This window comes from Myxine glutinosa, chromosome 5 (assembly GCF_964187855.1).
Source record: "Myxine glutinosa chromosome 5, kmMyxGlut1.1, whole genome shotgun sequence".
Classification (NCBI taxonomy): domain Eukaryota; kingdom Metazoa; phylum Chordata; class Myxini; order Myxiniformes; family Myxinidae; genus Myxine; species Myxine glutinosa.
In genome coordinates this window covers 112,914,534-112,928,281 of record NC_136265.1, presented here as the reverse complement: position 1 = coordinate 112,928,281, position 13,748 = coordinate 112,914,534, and the positions used below count along the sequence as shown (strand labels likewise).

The window sequence follows — 13,748 nt, the reverse complement described above, 5'->3', positions numbered from 1 at the left end:
TAATCAATTTTAGTTACAGGCGGGTTTTACTGGGGCACACATGTTCAATCAGCAGTTCACTCCTGGTTAACCACCTGGCATCGAGATCATCTGCTCACCTCAACTTAAAATTCGTTATGTTAAGGAAGGTTAATGGAGATCATGGGTAGTGACGGGCCGGATTTATCTCTGACCGATACAATTCTCCTCTCCTTGTTGACTCTTAATCTTCCCTCGATTGCTTCAAGGTAGCTGCTGATTGGTACTTCCTCTCAGCCCCTATTACCACCATGATCTCTTCTTCTCGACTTCCCCCGACCACATTTCATCCTATGTCTGAGCTATTTTCATGTACATTTGTATCCCTAATCATTTTACCCAAAACACTCTTGCTTTTCTATGAACACTGACGTTCACGAAGAAAAATATTGACGCAGTGTTCCATCTGTTGATTAATTATTATACATCTTTAAAGTAACACAAGACTGTTCACCATGCGCAGCCTTCAGTAATTCAAACACGTAACCAAGGTTCCGAACAAAGAAAAGGAGATGCATACTTATACAAGAAACTCACCTTGTCCATTTCACTAAGCGCTCTCCATTTTCTATCACCACATTGTTGGCTGGAAGGAACTTTGAGGATGTCGCATTCTCCTCTCCATCAGAGCTTCCCAATGTTTTGTGCTGGTGCATGTCCTGATGAGAGAGAAACTGTGGGATACCTTTTGGAATCTTGCACAGGTTAGGGGCCATTTTCATGCACAGTGAACAACTCTGAACTCCAGAACATTCATGGTCGGCAACAGATGCAGATCGTTTGCGACTATGGACCGTCGTGCTCGTGTTTTGAGGACCGAGTTTGCACAACTGTTGCCTCTACCGTTGCTGGACAAGAAGTGAAATTAGACTCCTCTTTTCCAGTAATAGGACTTGTGAGAGATGAATGCAGACTGGATGACTTGTTTTGTAGGCAATCAACGTGATTACGCAATATTCTACAGTCAGACAACTGATCATTGCCCGTGAATTGTTCCATCGTTCTTAATGTTGCTCCCTTCGGCCTGGTCAATGAGAGACTCGACCCACACTCGCTTGTTACGATCACATTTGCAGCACTGACCGAGTCATTTTCAGTTTCGTTCTCAACAATCAAAAAGTCTACAGAACCACAATGGTCCATTAAACGTTCTTTTGATCTTCTGAAAGCAAACCCCTGTTGATTGTCCAATGTTACTTGCTGCAGATCGACTGGTCCAGAGGGTTCTTTGGTGCTTTTCCTCATCATCTCTGTGTCCTGTGACTGTGTGGTGTTGTTTATTGTCAATCCATTTTGTACAATAACCTCAGTTCTTTTATCCGTTCCTGCAGGAATTTCCACCTCATTTACCTTCATCGCAACCTTTATTGACGACATATCCTCAGTGATCGTATCAAGCTCAAACTGGGCATTCTCGTTAAAACATGCTTCTGGTAACACTCTCGTTATACCAGCACTTGTAGTGTTATTGCATTTGCCATCATGTGATGGCTCAAATAACAGAGAGTCCTTCAGTGGGGAGAGAAGAGAATGGGATAATTCCAGGTCTGCTTGCAGAATGGTAGAGATGATGGGGAGCCTGCCCTGTTCACTTCTCAAAAATGACCTTGCACTGCCTTGGATTTTAGAAACAGACCCTTCACATCCGGTGATCCCAAATGGGTGCGCTGGCACCGGTTTAATAGCCTGCTGGTTACTTTCTGTGGCTCGAACCAATGCCTTGAATGCTTCACCTATTACTTGCTCTGGACAAATCGAGAAGCTGACACTTTCTACACTTGCAGGTATGTTTTGTATTTCTGAAGAAGTGGGACCGAACATACTTTTCCCTGGTGTAGCAGGACAACCATCTATTTCAATATCACCAGTATCCCAAAGGCGCTGAGCAAGCAAGCTATCACAGGAATCAATGTCCACAGTATAATCCACCGTTGTAACCACAGTGGGAGCCAGATTGTTACCATGCTGTTCTGAAGAGCCAATCATTGGTTTAAATTGCATTTCAGGGCCCTTTGGTAACAATGCTTTCTGCTTCCATTTTTCATTTGTTGAGACATTTAATTTGCTCAATGCCACTTCAGAATTCCTTTTAGTTTTTTCCAGTGGTGATTTGTTACGTTTTTTGGCTGGAGGTCCATAAGCATTTTGACAAGACATTTCTGGCAATTCTTTTTTGCGCAGTTTTGGAATTCGGTATGTGCTCAGGTCTCCAAAGCCTTTGTCACAGCGAATCCTTAAAACATCATTGGGTTCATTCGCAAGATTGTTCCGGATAACACTTTCTGGAGGCAACACAGTTATTTCTTTCTTACTACGATCACAAGCTCCATTGTCAATGCATGTTTGTTGAGGAAGTGGTCCTTCAGCACTTTCATCATTTACCAAAGACATACACAATTGGCTTGTTCTTTGCTCCTGTATTTGTTTGTCCGCATGACCAGAAGGAGAAACAGAAAACAAGAGGTTCTGAACAATATTGAACATGCTTTCGAGTTCATTATCAAGAATTTTAAACAAAAGCACTTTCATGTCACAAGGCTTATCTTGCAGCACTTTCTCAACGCACTTGCTTTTTCTCAGATTGCCAACAGTCTGTTTTATCAATGCCAGGATCCGACATTGTAAAGCTTTGTGTGATTGCCAGTCTATGATCTCTAACTTAGTGGGGAACTCTCGAGAAGCGAGATGGAGAATGGCCCAAAACCTTTCACATTCAAACTGTTTATGAAGTTTGCTGTAAGTACGTTGCACCACATTCCTGGCAGCTCGTAAAGCACTCATCACTGTTGTGGAAAATCCTCCAGCTTCCTGCTGATGATCATCATTGACGTCGTATTGTTTCTTACTTACATAGTCTTTGTTTTGAACTTGATAATCATTTATTTGACTTTTCACCGGCGACCCATCACCATCATTGTCTATCACATCAAAACATGTGAAGGGTTCAAGACTATGTGATGCCAACCGCCAGGGAGCTTCATCCTGCACCGACTGCAGCACCACCCGCCGCTTCGCCATGACCGGCGCTGATTTCCAGGGTGCATCGACCGGCACGGACCTCCGGGACTCCTCGACCGGCGCGGACCTCCGGGGCTCCTCGACCGGCGCGGACCTCCGGGGCTCCTCGACCGGCGCGGACCTCCGGACCTCCTCGACCGGCGCGGACCTCCGGGGCTCCTCGACTGGCGCGGACCTCCGGGGATCCTCGACCGGCGCGGACCTCCGGGGATCCTCGACCGGCGCGGACCTCCGGGGCTCCTCGACCGGCGCGGACCTCCGGGGCTCCTCGACCGGCGCGGACCTCCGGGGCCCCTCGACCGGCGCGGACCTCCGGGGCTCCTCGACCGGCGCGGACCTCCGGGGCTCCTCGACCGGCGCGGACCTCCGGGGCTCCTCGACCGGCGCGGACCTCCGGGGAGCCTTGACCGGCGTGGACCTTCGGGGCGCCTCGACCGGCACGGACCTCCGAAGCGCCTCGACCGGAGCGGACCTGCGGGGCGCCTTGACCGGCGTGGACCTGCGGGGCGCCTCGACCTGCGCGGACCTGCGGGGCGCCTCGACCGGTGCAGACCTGCGGGGCGCCTCGACCGGCATGGATCTGTGGGGCACCTCGACCGGCATGGACCTGCGGGGCTCCTCAACTGGCGCGGACCTGTGGGGCGCCTCGACCGGCGCGGACCTGCGGGGCACTTTGACCGGCGCGGACCTGCGGGGCGCGTCCACCATCCCAGATCTCCGGGGCGCCTCAACCGGCGCGGACCACAAGGATGCATTTCGCTGCAGGTGTTTGGAATTTTGACATGATAGCAAATGTTTCCTCTTTGTATAGTTCTTTGATGACGTTTCTCTGTGAATTCTGCAATGATCCAAACTTTGCTTTTCTTTCCTTGTGCATGGGTGGTTAACTAACCACGTATATTGTTTGCTGGAAGCTCCTTTCCTGTTTTTCCTTTGGCTTGAAAAGGCATTAACTATGGATTTTGTTTGACCAAACATGGAGACCTCTTCTTCACTATCACTAACAAGTTCTCCTTCTTCAATATCCGAGGTTTCATTTCTCTCAAAAATGTCATTCTGGCAGTGCGTATTTGAAACATTTTGCACATTTCCACTAGCAGATGGTAACTCACATGAAGGTGCATTGCTCAAATTATTATTGTCCACTTTCTTGCCATTATCATGAAATTCGCTCTTCTCAAATAGAATTCTCTCTTCATGCTCCAGTCCAGCAGTTATTTCACTTCCACAATTCCCTAAAAAAAATAACATTGTGGGTGAAGGGAAAGAGAAAAGCACGATATTGTTAAGGCAATGGTTTCAGGAAGAGAATGAGCTCAATATGCATGTTATTCGAAGTTTATAGGCTTAGTACACCACAAATTTAAGCTAGACAGTATGGGCAAACCAGAAAAAAGGAATCAGGTTGTAAAACCTTTACCAAATTCAACAAGTTGCATCAGCATTGTTATTTAACTGCTGCATTACCATCAACCCCTGCATATATATCACACACATACACACACACATATATATATATAATATTGTTGCGGTTTTGTGAATAAAGAATGACCCCCCTCGTCGGTAGTTGCACCACAACAAGTAGCCTCGCTTTAGTTCAGTTATTTCTTAATAAATGTAAGCGTAGTCTCCTTTCATGTGTTAGTTTGCGTTGAGCAGGCCAGTGAGTTAGGTGTTCTTTGGGCTGGAATGCCACGTGCTAGGCCTGGAACAAGTCTGGCAGGCCGAAGGGAGGAGTTGTAGGGGAGTGGCCGGTAAGCGGCGAGCAGCCAATCGGAGCTCAAGGGGAGTGGCTAACAACGGCAGCGAGAGGAGGGGCTTGGAACATTCGGGTAGGACCGGGGAGGGGCGATATAAGACCCTGCCCCGAGCCCCCCCCCCCCCCCCCCCCGTGTCAGAGTCGCCCAGAGGGTCGCCCAGCCCCTCAGTCTTCCAGTGCAGAGTGCCCCAGAGAGCGTTGTGAGTCAGAGTACCAGTGACCAAGTCCCAGTGAGAAAGAGACGTTGTAGTCACAAGTGAAGGCAATCGGGTGCTTGTTATAGCCTCTCTGTGCACGAACTATCCCTGTGCCCTGCGCTCTGTGGCTGTGAATAACGCGCTTGTGAAGACGATCCATCCCGGGCCACAGGCGCACGATCTCCCTGCCTGCGCTCCCAGCACATGTGCCACGGACATCCGAGGGCCACGCCCGGCGAGCTGTCCAGGAGCGACCGGCGCCAAGGCGCGTTTGGAGTGCAAACTTGTCCTTCCTTCCTTTCCCTGCGTGAGTGAGTGGGCCCTTGTCTGGGGATAAGTTAAGACTGATTAAGCATCTGCTCTGTGTCCCTTCTCCTTATCCTGATCCTTGTATAGTTGTAAATAAACCTGTGTTCTTCCTTCTATTTGATCGTTCCCGTCATTTCCATCTTTTGGCCTAGCATCGCACGAATAAAACCGCTCAATCGGGTTCAATAAAAGTAACGGCACAAGTCACGTGACACGCAAACCGCTCGGCGTATCCGATTAGCGTGGCTTGTGCGAGGTCCAGTCCCTGTTCTCGTGGCGGCGTGGGTACCGAAGGTACGTGTGGAGTCGACCCGATACCCTTCCGCACGCTCGCTATGGGAGTGGCGGCTCGGCCTCGTGGACTCGAAGGCCCGAGGGGGGAAAAGGGAATAACCCCCCCCCCCCCCTCTGTATGTCGACGGGCTTCGAGAGATCCGCAACAAATTGGTGGTCAGGATTGGGATTCGAACCGGACACGCAACAAATTGGTGTCCGGGAGTGGGATAATTGGACCTAGAGTGCGCTTCACGTGCTCAAAATTACGAGTGGACGAAATGTAGTCTTAAAATCAAATTTATATTCGTACGATGGCTGGCCAAGATGGTCAAATGCCGGTGGGAATATTAGACGAGGAAGAATTAATGACCCAGGACCGGCAGGAACAATTATTAGAAGGGGAAGCAGATGAGGGTGCAGCAGTAGGGGAGGAAAATGGCGGCGCCTCGTACGTGGCGGCGGAAGCTGAGCCCGCGGTGCCAGTGGGTTTGGACATGCCGCTACTCGTGGCGCAAATGATGGCATACATGAAAGAAATGAGTGACAAATCCACCAGGGAAATGAACAAAATGGGTGGTCAAATGGCTAATCGAATGGACGCATTGGGGGACAAATCCACCAGGGAAATGAAAGAAATGAAAAACAAAATGGATGTCCAGAGGGAGGAATCCAGGTGTGACCTGGAAAAAATGAAAGCAGCAGCAAGAAGGGATATAAAAAAATGGGGGAGGACATTGGGCGCAAGCTGAGCGAGGAAGTCGCAGTGGTATGCGACGAGGTGACACGGTGCGGAGAACGCGTGGGGAGCGAGCTAGAGCGGAGCACAGCCAAGTTGACCGGGGCTATGGGAGTAGCGACGGGGAAAGTAGAGAAGCCGACGATCGTCGAATTGGGGACGAATTTGGAATTAGAGGGGGATATGGGAGTCAAGACGTAGAGACTGATTGTAAATACAAGGGGGGCTAGGGTAGTGTAGCCAACGGTGGGGGGTACGGAAGGCTAGGCACGAGCTTGCTCTGCTCGCTCTTCCGCATCCCTCGCACCGCACCAGGCATGGTGGTGCCTGGTCACCTTGTTTTTTGTGTGCCACTGTGTCCTTTCCGTTTTGCTTGTTGTGCTTCGTCTTCCCTCCCCGCCCCAGGACCGTTTTGGAGGCCGAACTGTGCAGCACCTTGCTTCCAAAACCACCCTGCTGCCATGTCCTTGTTACACCTGTGCAGCCGAACTGTGCAGCACCTTGCTGCCAAAAACACCTTGCTGCCATGTCCTTGTTACACCTGTGCAGCCGACCTGTGCAGCACTTTGCTGCCAGACCCATTTTTGCTGCACCCTTGTCACACTCGGGGACCACAAGCCTTGTGACTCGCACCTCTGCTGTGCAGCATCTTGCTGCAAAATCATCTTGCACCTTCGGACCACTTGTTGAGTGGCACTGATGCCACGCAGTTGGACTACAGGAGAGTGGCCCTGCTGGCCAATGAAAAGAAAGTGTGTGCAATTGTTTACTATCGTGTGCCAGGTATGAAGAAGATGTGAAAACTTAGATGGCCCTGATGCTTCATATGGCCTGTATTGCCAGTCAGGGCCAGCTGGTTTTGTTAGCCGCACACAGAAGACGCAAGATGCAAGATGCAAGCAGCAAGTGCCATTTGAGTGTTTTGTTTCTCTCCCCTCCAATTCTCTTTTTCAAAGTGCAGGTCCTGGGTCATAGAATTGTAAATAAAGTTTAAGTTCCGTGCATGCACATATAAGAATGTTGCCCACCGGCTATGTGTTTAGATTGAAAATTCCGAAAATACTCGGGTAGTTGTGGGTGTGAGTCTGTTAGAGTAGCTGCTCAACGCATTAGGGGGGACATATTTAGTGTTAAAAATGTCGCACAAATGGGTCAGAGTAAATGCTCGGGGGATTACACATATGTGTCACATGTAAAAGTAATGGTAAATTTGCATGCCAGGCTCTACCAGTTGTTCCATTGTTGGGGTCGACTCGGGACGAGTCTGGTGAGAGAGGGGGGTAGTGTTGCGGTTTTGTGAATAAAGAATGACCCCCCTCGTAGGTAGTTGCACCCCAACATGTAGCCGAGTTCAGTTATTTCTTAGTAAATGTAAGCGTAGTCTCCTTTCCTGTGTTATTTTGCGTTGAGCAGGTCAGTAAGTTAGGTGTTCTTTGGGCTGGAATGCCACGTGCTAGGCCTGGAACAAGTCTGGCAGGCCGAAGGGAGGAGCTGCAGGGGAGTGGCCGGTAAGCGGCGAGCAGCCAATCGGAGCTCAAGGGGAGTGGCTAACAACGGCAGCGAGAGGAGGGGCTTGGAACATTCGGGTAGGACCGGGGAGAGGCGATATAAGACCCTGCCCCGAGCCCCCGGCATCAGAGTCGCCCAGAGAGTCGCCCAGCCCCTTAGTCTTCCAGTGCAGAGTGCCCCAGATAGCGTTGTGAGTCAGAGTACCAGTGACCAAGTCCCAGTGAGAAAGAGACGTTGTCGTCACGAGTGAAGGCAATCAGGTGCTTGTTATAGCCTCTCTGTGCACGAACTATCCCTGTGCCCTGCGGCTGTGAATAACGCGCTTGTGAAGACGATCCATCCCGGGCCACAGACGCACGATCTCCCTGCCTGCGCTCCCAGCACACGTGCCGCAAACATACGAGGGCCACGCCCGGCGAGCTGTCCGGGAGCGACCGGCACCAAGGCGCGTTTGGAGCGCGAACTTGTCCTTCCTTCCTTCCTTTCCCTGCGTGAGTGAGTGGGCCCTTGTCTGGGGTTTAGTTAAGACTGATTACGCATCTGCTCTGTGTCCCTTCTCCGTATCCTGATCCTTGTATAGTTGTAAATAAACCTGTGTTCTTCCTTCTATTTGATCGTTCCCGTCATTTCCATCTATTGGCCTAGCATCGCATGAATAAAACCGCTCAATCGGGTTCAATAAAAGTATCGGCACAAGTCACATGACACGCAAACCGCTCGGCGTATCCGATTAGCGTGGCTTGTGCGAGGTCCAGTCCCCGTTCTCGTGGCGGCGTGGGTACAGAAGGTACGTGTGGAGTCGACCCGATACCCTTCCGCACGCTCGCTACGGGAGTGGCGACAGGGCCTCGTGGACTCGAAGGCCCGAGGGGGGAAAAGGGAATAACCCCCCTCTGTACGTCGACGGGCTTCAAGAGATCCGCAACAATATATATATATATAAGAACAAATATCAGCATATATATATATATATATATATATATATATATATATATATATATATATATATATATATATATATGCTGATATTTGTTCTTTTTCTTCTTTGCGATCATTAAAGGCTGTACATGTTTCTGTTTGATTTTCGTGTGTAGTATCCTGTGTTTGCACCTGTTTTTGGAAATTTGTTGCTAAATGGATGAAGGATACCTTTTTTGATTGTTTTCTTGCTCGTGCACAAATCTTATTCGATAGTCTGTTGAGCTTTTCACATACTCCACTAGTCCTACACACGCTGTTCTTCACACTTGGTTCAGCTCCATCAGACCGCCTCCTCCTCCTCGTCTTGGCAAGTGAAACCTCACAATGTATTGGTTTTTGTAGAATAGTTCATGAATAGTTGGAAGTTTCCTTGTTTTTGTGCCTACGTTGATGATCTCCGATTGTCGCCTGTTTAAAATTGCACAGCTGGCCTGCATTACCGGTACTGCAAGTTGGTTTGCAGCTTTGATTTTGTTCATTGGAGAGAGGGATGATTTCAGAATTAGTGTTATTCTGCGTAGGTACTCTTTGCTGATTGTTTTACACATTTTTTGTGTTGTACCTGGGGACCTTCTTCTATTCCGAAGTATCTGCAGGATACTTCGTTTTCTAGTTCTTGTATTGTACTTTCATCGATTGAGATATTGTGTGTTCTTTTTGTTTTACCAGATATAAATGTGCATTTGGCGCATTTGTGAAGACCAAATCCCACTTGAATGTCCTCCGAGTAGCGCTTTACTAGTTCGAGTTGATCTGCTAATTTGTCAACATTCGGTGCGGAGTTTTAAATCGTCCATGTACAGTAGATGTGTCACCTTTCTTGGTTCTTTGGTCATTTTTATGTTGTGCGTTGCATTTTATCCATGTCCTTGTTCATTGATGAGGTCACTCAGTGGATTCAGAGACAGATAAAACAGGAGGGGGGAAAGGCTGTCACCTTTTAAGATACCACGTCGTATTTTTACTCATGGGATTTCAATTTTTCCTTCCAAGAGAGGTCGTATCAGCGTGGTATTCCAGAGCATCATTGCTTTCTCTATCAGTGTGACTATTTGGGGGTTAACTTTGTATACTTGCATGCATTTCATAATCCATGAATGTGGGACACTATGAAAGGCCTTTTGTAATCTATCCAGGCCATGGCTAAGTTGGTTTGTGGAAGCTTGCAGTTTTCGAGTCTGGTCTTGTTTAATAACAAATGGTCTATCATTCCACAGCACCCTCTCTTACATCCTTTCTGTTCTATCTCCAAAGCTCCTTGTTGAGTGAGGTGTTCGTAAATGTAATCGATGAATAATCCTGTTAAAAGTTTGTATGCTGTTGGTAAGCATGTTATTAATCTCGACTTGTGGGGTAGATGGGTTTTATTAGATTTTGAGATGAGAAGTGTTGCCTTCTGTGAACCATTGATCCATTGACTGTTCCCCTTTGATGATTTTGTTAAATGCTCGAGCGTAGTGAGGGTGGAGAGCATACAGTTGCTTTAACCAAAAGTTTGGTGTCCCATCGAGGCCAGGGCATTTGCAGTTTGCAATCTTTCAAGTTGTTGTCTTATCTTTTCTGCATCAATTATTACTGGGGGCATTTCCTCGAGATGTAGTTTCTTCTCTTCCAGGTTTCGGATCCAATCTGCGTCCTTGTTGTGTTCTCTTTCGTCTTCATATATCCCTTTCCAAAAATTTTCAAGATTCTCTTTTTTGGGGGGCGTTGCTAAATTTTGTTTCTGTTTCCATAGTTTTCTGTAGAACCTTTTTTTTCGGGTTGTTATCAAACTGTTGATTTTGCTTTCTTCTGTTGCTGGCCTCATCATAGTTTGTTTTTTTTCCCTGCTACCTGTTGTATTTGGAGCTTATGGGCAGTTCATAGTTCTGTCCCATTAATTTTGATGTATTTCTTTTTTTTTGTCTGATTTTTTTCTTGAGCTTTGGACTTCTGTTTCCCTTTTTGAATCGTTCTATTTGTCCCGTTTCCTTTGGTCTCTCTGCTTCTCCAGTCTCTGCTTCCATGGTGGTGTTTTGTTTTTGTTCAGATTATCAGATCTATCTTTTTTGTATTGTTTGCCTGTTATTTTCTCTTCGACATACAGCGCTGCTACAAAACTCACATCGTTAATCTCTCTCAGATGAGGTGATTTAGGGAGCATTTTAGCGACTGCTTGGCTTACTTGTCCTTACTTGTATCTTCAGTTGTTTGTTGTTTTTTATTCGGTGGAGTTGCAGTTTTCACCTGGGTGATATTCGTTTGATTTTCCTATATTTTATTAGCCAACTCCTCTTCAAACCTATGCTGTTCGTTGTCAACCTCCTCTTCCTCTTCTTCTTTCTGTTTGTCCCTTATTCTCCTCCTCATTGTGATCTATCATTGTTACTCTTATTTGTTTGTAAAGGTGCTATTTGACCTGAGTTAGTAACTTTGAGTTGTTCTTCCTCTGGAGATGTCACTGCAGCATTTGCTATTGTCAATCTTTGATCCCGTTGTGGAGTTTCCAATTCTGTTTCCTGATTCAATTCGCCAATCTGTTGCCCAATCTCTGTCTCTGTTATTGTAATTAAACTTGAAATCCCATCTGCTTCTGCTCTCCTCTCTTACTGTTCTATTTCCTGCTCAACACCATTAAGTTCTGTCAGTTGCTCCTTTTCTTTGGGAGTTTGTAATCTGGGAATCTCATCCCATATATACAGTGGGGAGAACAAGTATTTGATACACTGCCGATGTTGCAGGTTTTCCCACTTACAAAGCACGTAAAGGTCTGTAATTTTTATCATAGGTACACTTCAACTGTGAAAGACGGAATCTAAAACAAAAATCCTGAAAATCACATTGTATGATTTTTAAGTAATTAATTTGCATTTTATTGCATGAAATAAGTATTTGATACATCAGAAAAACAGAACTTAATATTTGGTACAGAAACCATTGTTTGCAATTACAGAGATCAGACGTTTCCTGTAGTTCTTAACCAGGTTTGCACACACTGCAGCAGGGATTTTGGCCCACTCCTCCATACAGATCTTCGCCAGATCCTTCAGGTTTCGGGGCTGTCGCTGCGCAACACAGACTTTCAGCTCCCTCCAAAGATTTTCTATTGGGTTCAGGTCTGGAGACTGGCTAGGCCACTCCAGGACCTTGAGATGCTTCTTACGGAGCCACTCCTTAGTTGCCCTGGCTGTGTGTTTCGGGTCGTTGTCATGCTGGAAGACCCAGCCACGCCCCATCTTCAATGCTCTTATTGAGGGCAGGAGATTGTTGGCCAAGATCTCGCGATACATGGCCCCATCCATCCTCCCCTCAATACGGTGCAGTCGTCCTGTCCCCTTTGCAGAAATGCATCCCCAAAGAATGATGTTTCCACCTCCATGCTTCACGGTTGGGATGGTGTTCTTGGGGTTGTACTCATCCTTCTCCTTCCTCCAAACACGGCGAGTGGAGTTTAAACCAAAAAGCTCTATTTTGGTCTCATCAGACCACATGACCTTCTCCCATTCCTCCTCTGGATCATCCAGATGGTCATTGGCAAACTTCAGACGGGCCTGGACATGCGCTGGCTTGAGCAGAGGGACCTTGCGTGCGCTGCAGGATTTTAATCCATGACGGCGTAGTGTGTTACTTATGGTTTTCTTTGATACTGTGGTCCCAGCTCTCTTCAGGTCATTGACCAGGTCCTGCCGTGTAGTGCTGGGCTGATCCCTCACCTTTCTCATGATCATTGAGGCTCCACGAGGTGAGATCTTGCATGGAGCCCCAGACCGAGGGAGATTGACTGTCATCCTGAACTTCTTCCATTTTCTAATAATTGCGCCAACAGTTGTTGCCTTCTCACCAAGCTGCTTGCCTATTGTCCTGTAGCCCATCCCAGCCTTGTGCAAGTCTACAAATTTGTCCCTGATGTCCTTAGACAGCTCTCTGGTCTTGCCCATTGTGGAGAGGTTGGAGTCTGATTGAGTGTGGACAGGTCTGGAGACGGCTTTGCGGTCGGTCTTTGCGGTCGGAGACGGTCTGGAGACGTCTTTTATGCAGATAACGAGTTCAAACAGGTGCAGTTAATACAGGTAATGAGTGGAGAATGGGAGGGCTTCTTAAAGAAAAAACTAACAGGTCTGTGAGAGCCGGAATTCTTACTGGTTGGTAGGTGATCAAATACTTATTTCATGCAATAAAATGCAAATTAATTACTTTAAAATCATACAATGTGATTTTCAGGATTTTTGTTTTAGATTCCGTCTTTCACAGTTGAAGTGTACCTATGATCAAAATTACAGACCTTTACGTGCTTTGTAAGTGGGAAAACCTGCAACATCGGCAGTGTATCAAATACTTGTTCTCCCCACTGTATGTCCCTTCATTCCATTTTGGTGTTGGTGGTAGTGTGCCATCTATGGGTGACCAATTATTTATTATTGCCTTGTCAGTTTGTTCATCTCTTACTCTTGAGTTCCTCCTCTGTGAATATTTTCTGACAGATGAAATTGCTTTTCCTCGAATTTAGTGTTGCCCGTTTAAAATTAACTTCATCGGGGTACATTCTTCGGAATATCTGTTCCCAGGTCTTTTCGTTTGGTATACTCCATTGCCCACAATAAGGTCCATTTTCCCTTATTTGTCCAGTTTTTGTCTTCCTTTGAATTCTCTCCTTGGGTCATCCGATTCACGTAATTGATCTTCTTGGGTCAGGTATTCACAACCAAATTCTCCCAATGTGTGCGTGTACATGTGTGTTCACTTTAAAAATGGGTTTCTCTGCAACTGCTTGTCCGATCGGTGCAAACCTTTATACATAGGAGGGACCCCCCATGGATAATATTTTATTGCTAACTCTGATGTCATAGGTCACATGGTATGGCAGCAATATAGGATTAAAGGAAAAAAATTGGACATAATTTTCTCTCAAACTGCTCAACGAAAAAAATATGTAATCTTGGGAAATGTCATCAAATCCCCATGGGGT

At 47.1% G+C, this 13,748-nt stretch overlaps 1 protein-coding gene across 2 annotated transcripts in view; it reads right to left on the bottom strand.

The window, feature by feature from the left end:
- Positions 1–13,748, bottom strand: part of LOC137427239 (uncharacterized) — a 128,196-nt gene that overhangs the window by 30,688 nt on the left and 83,760 nt on the right. For both annotated transcript variants that reach the window (XM_068116571.2, XM_078778540.1), the window contains one exon: positions 556–4,271. In XM_068116571.2, coding sequence (XP_067972672.2) covers positions 805–4,271 — 3,467 coding nt within the window. In that variant the 3' untranslated portion in view covers positions 556–804. The remainder of the gene's footprint in view (positions 1–555; positions 4,272–13,748) is intronic.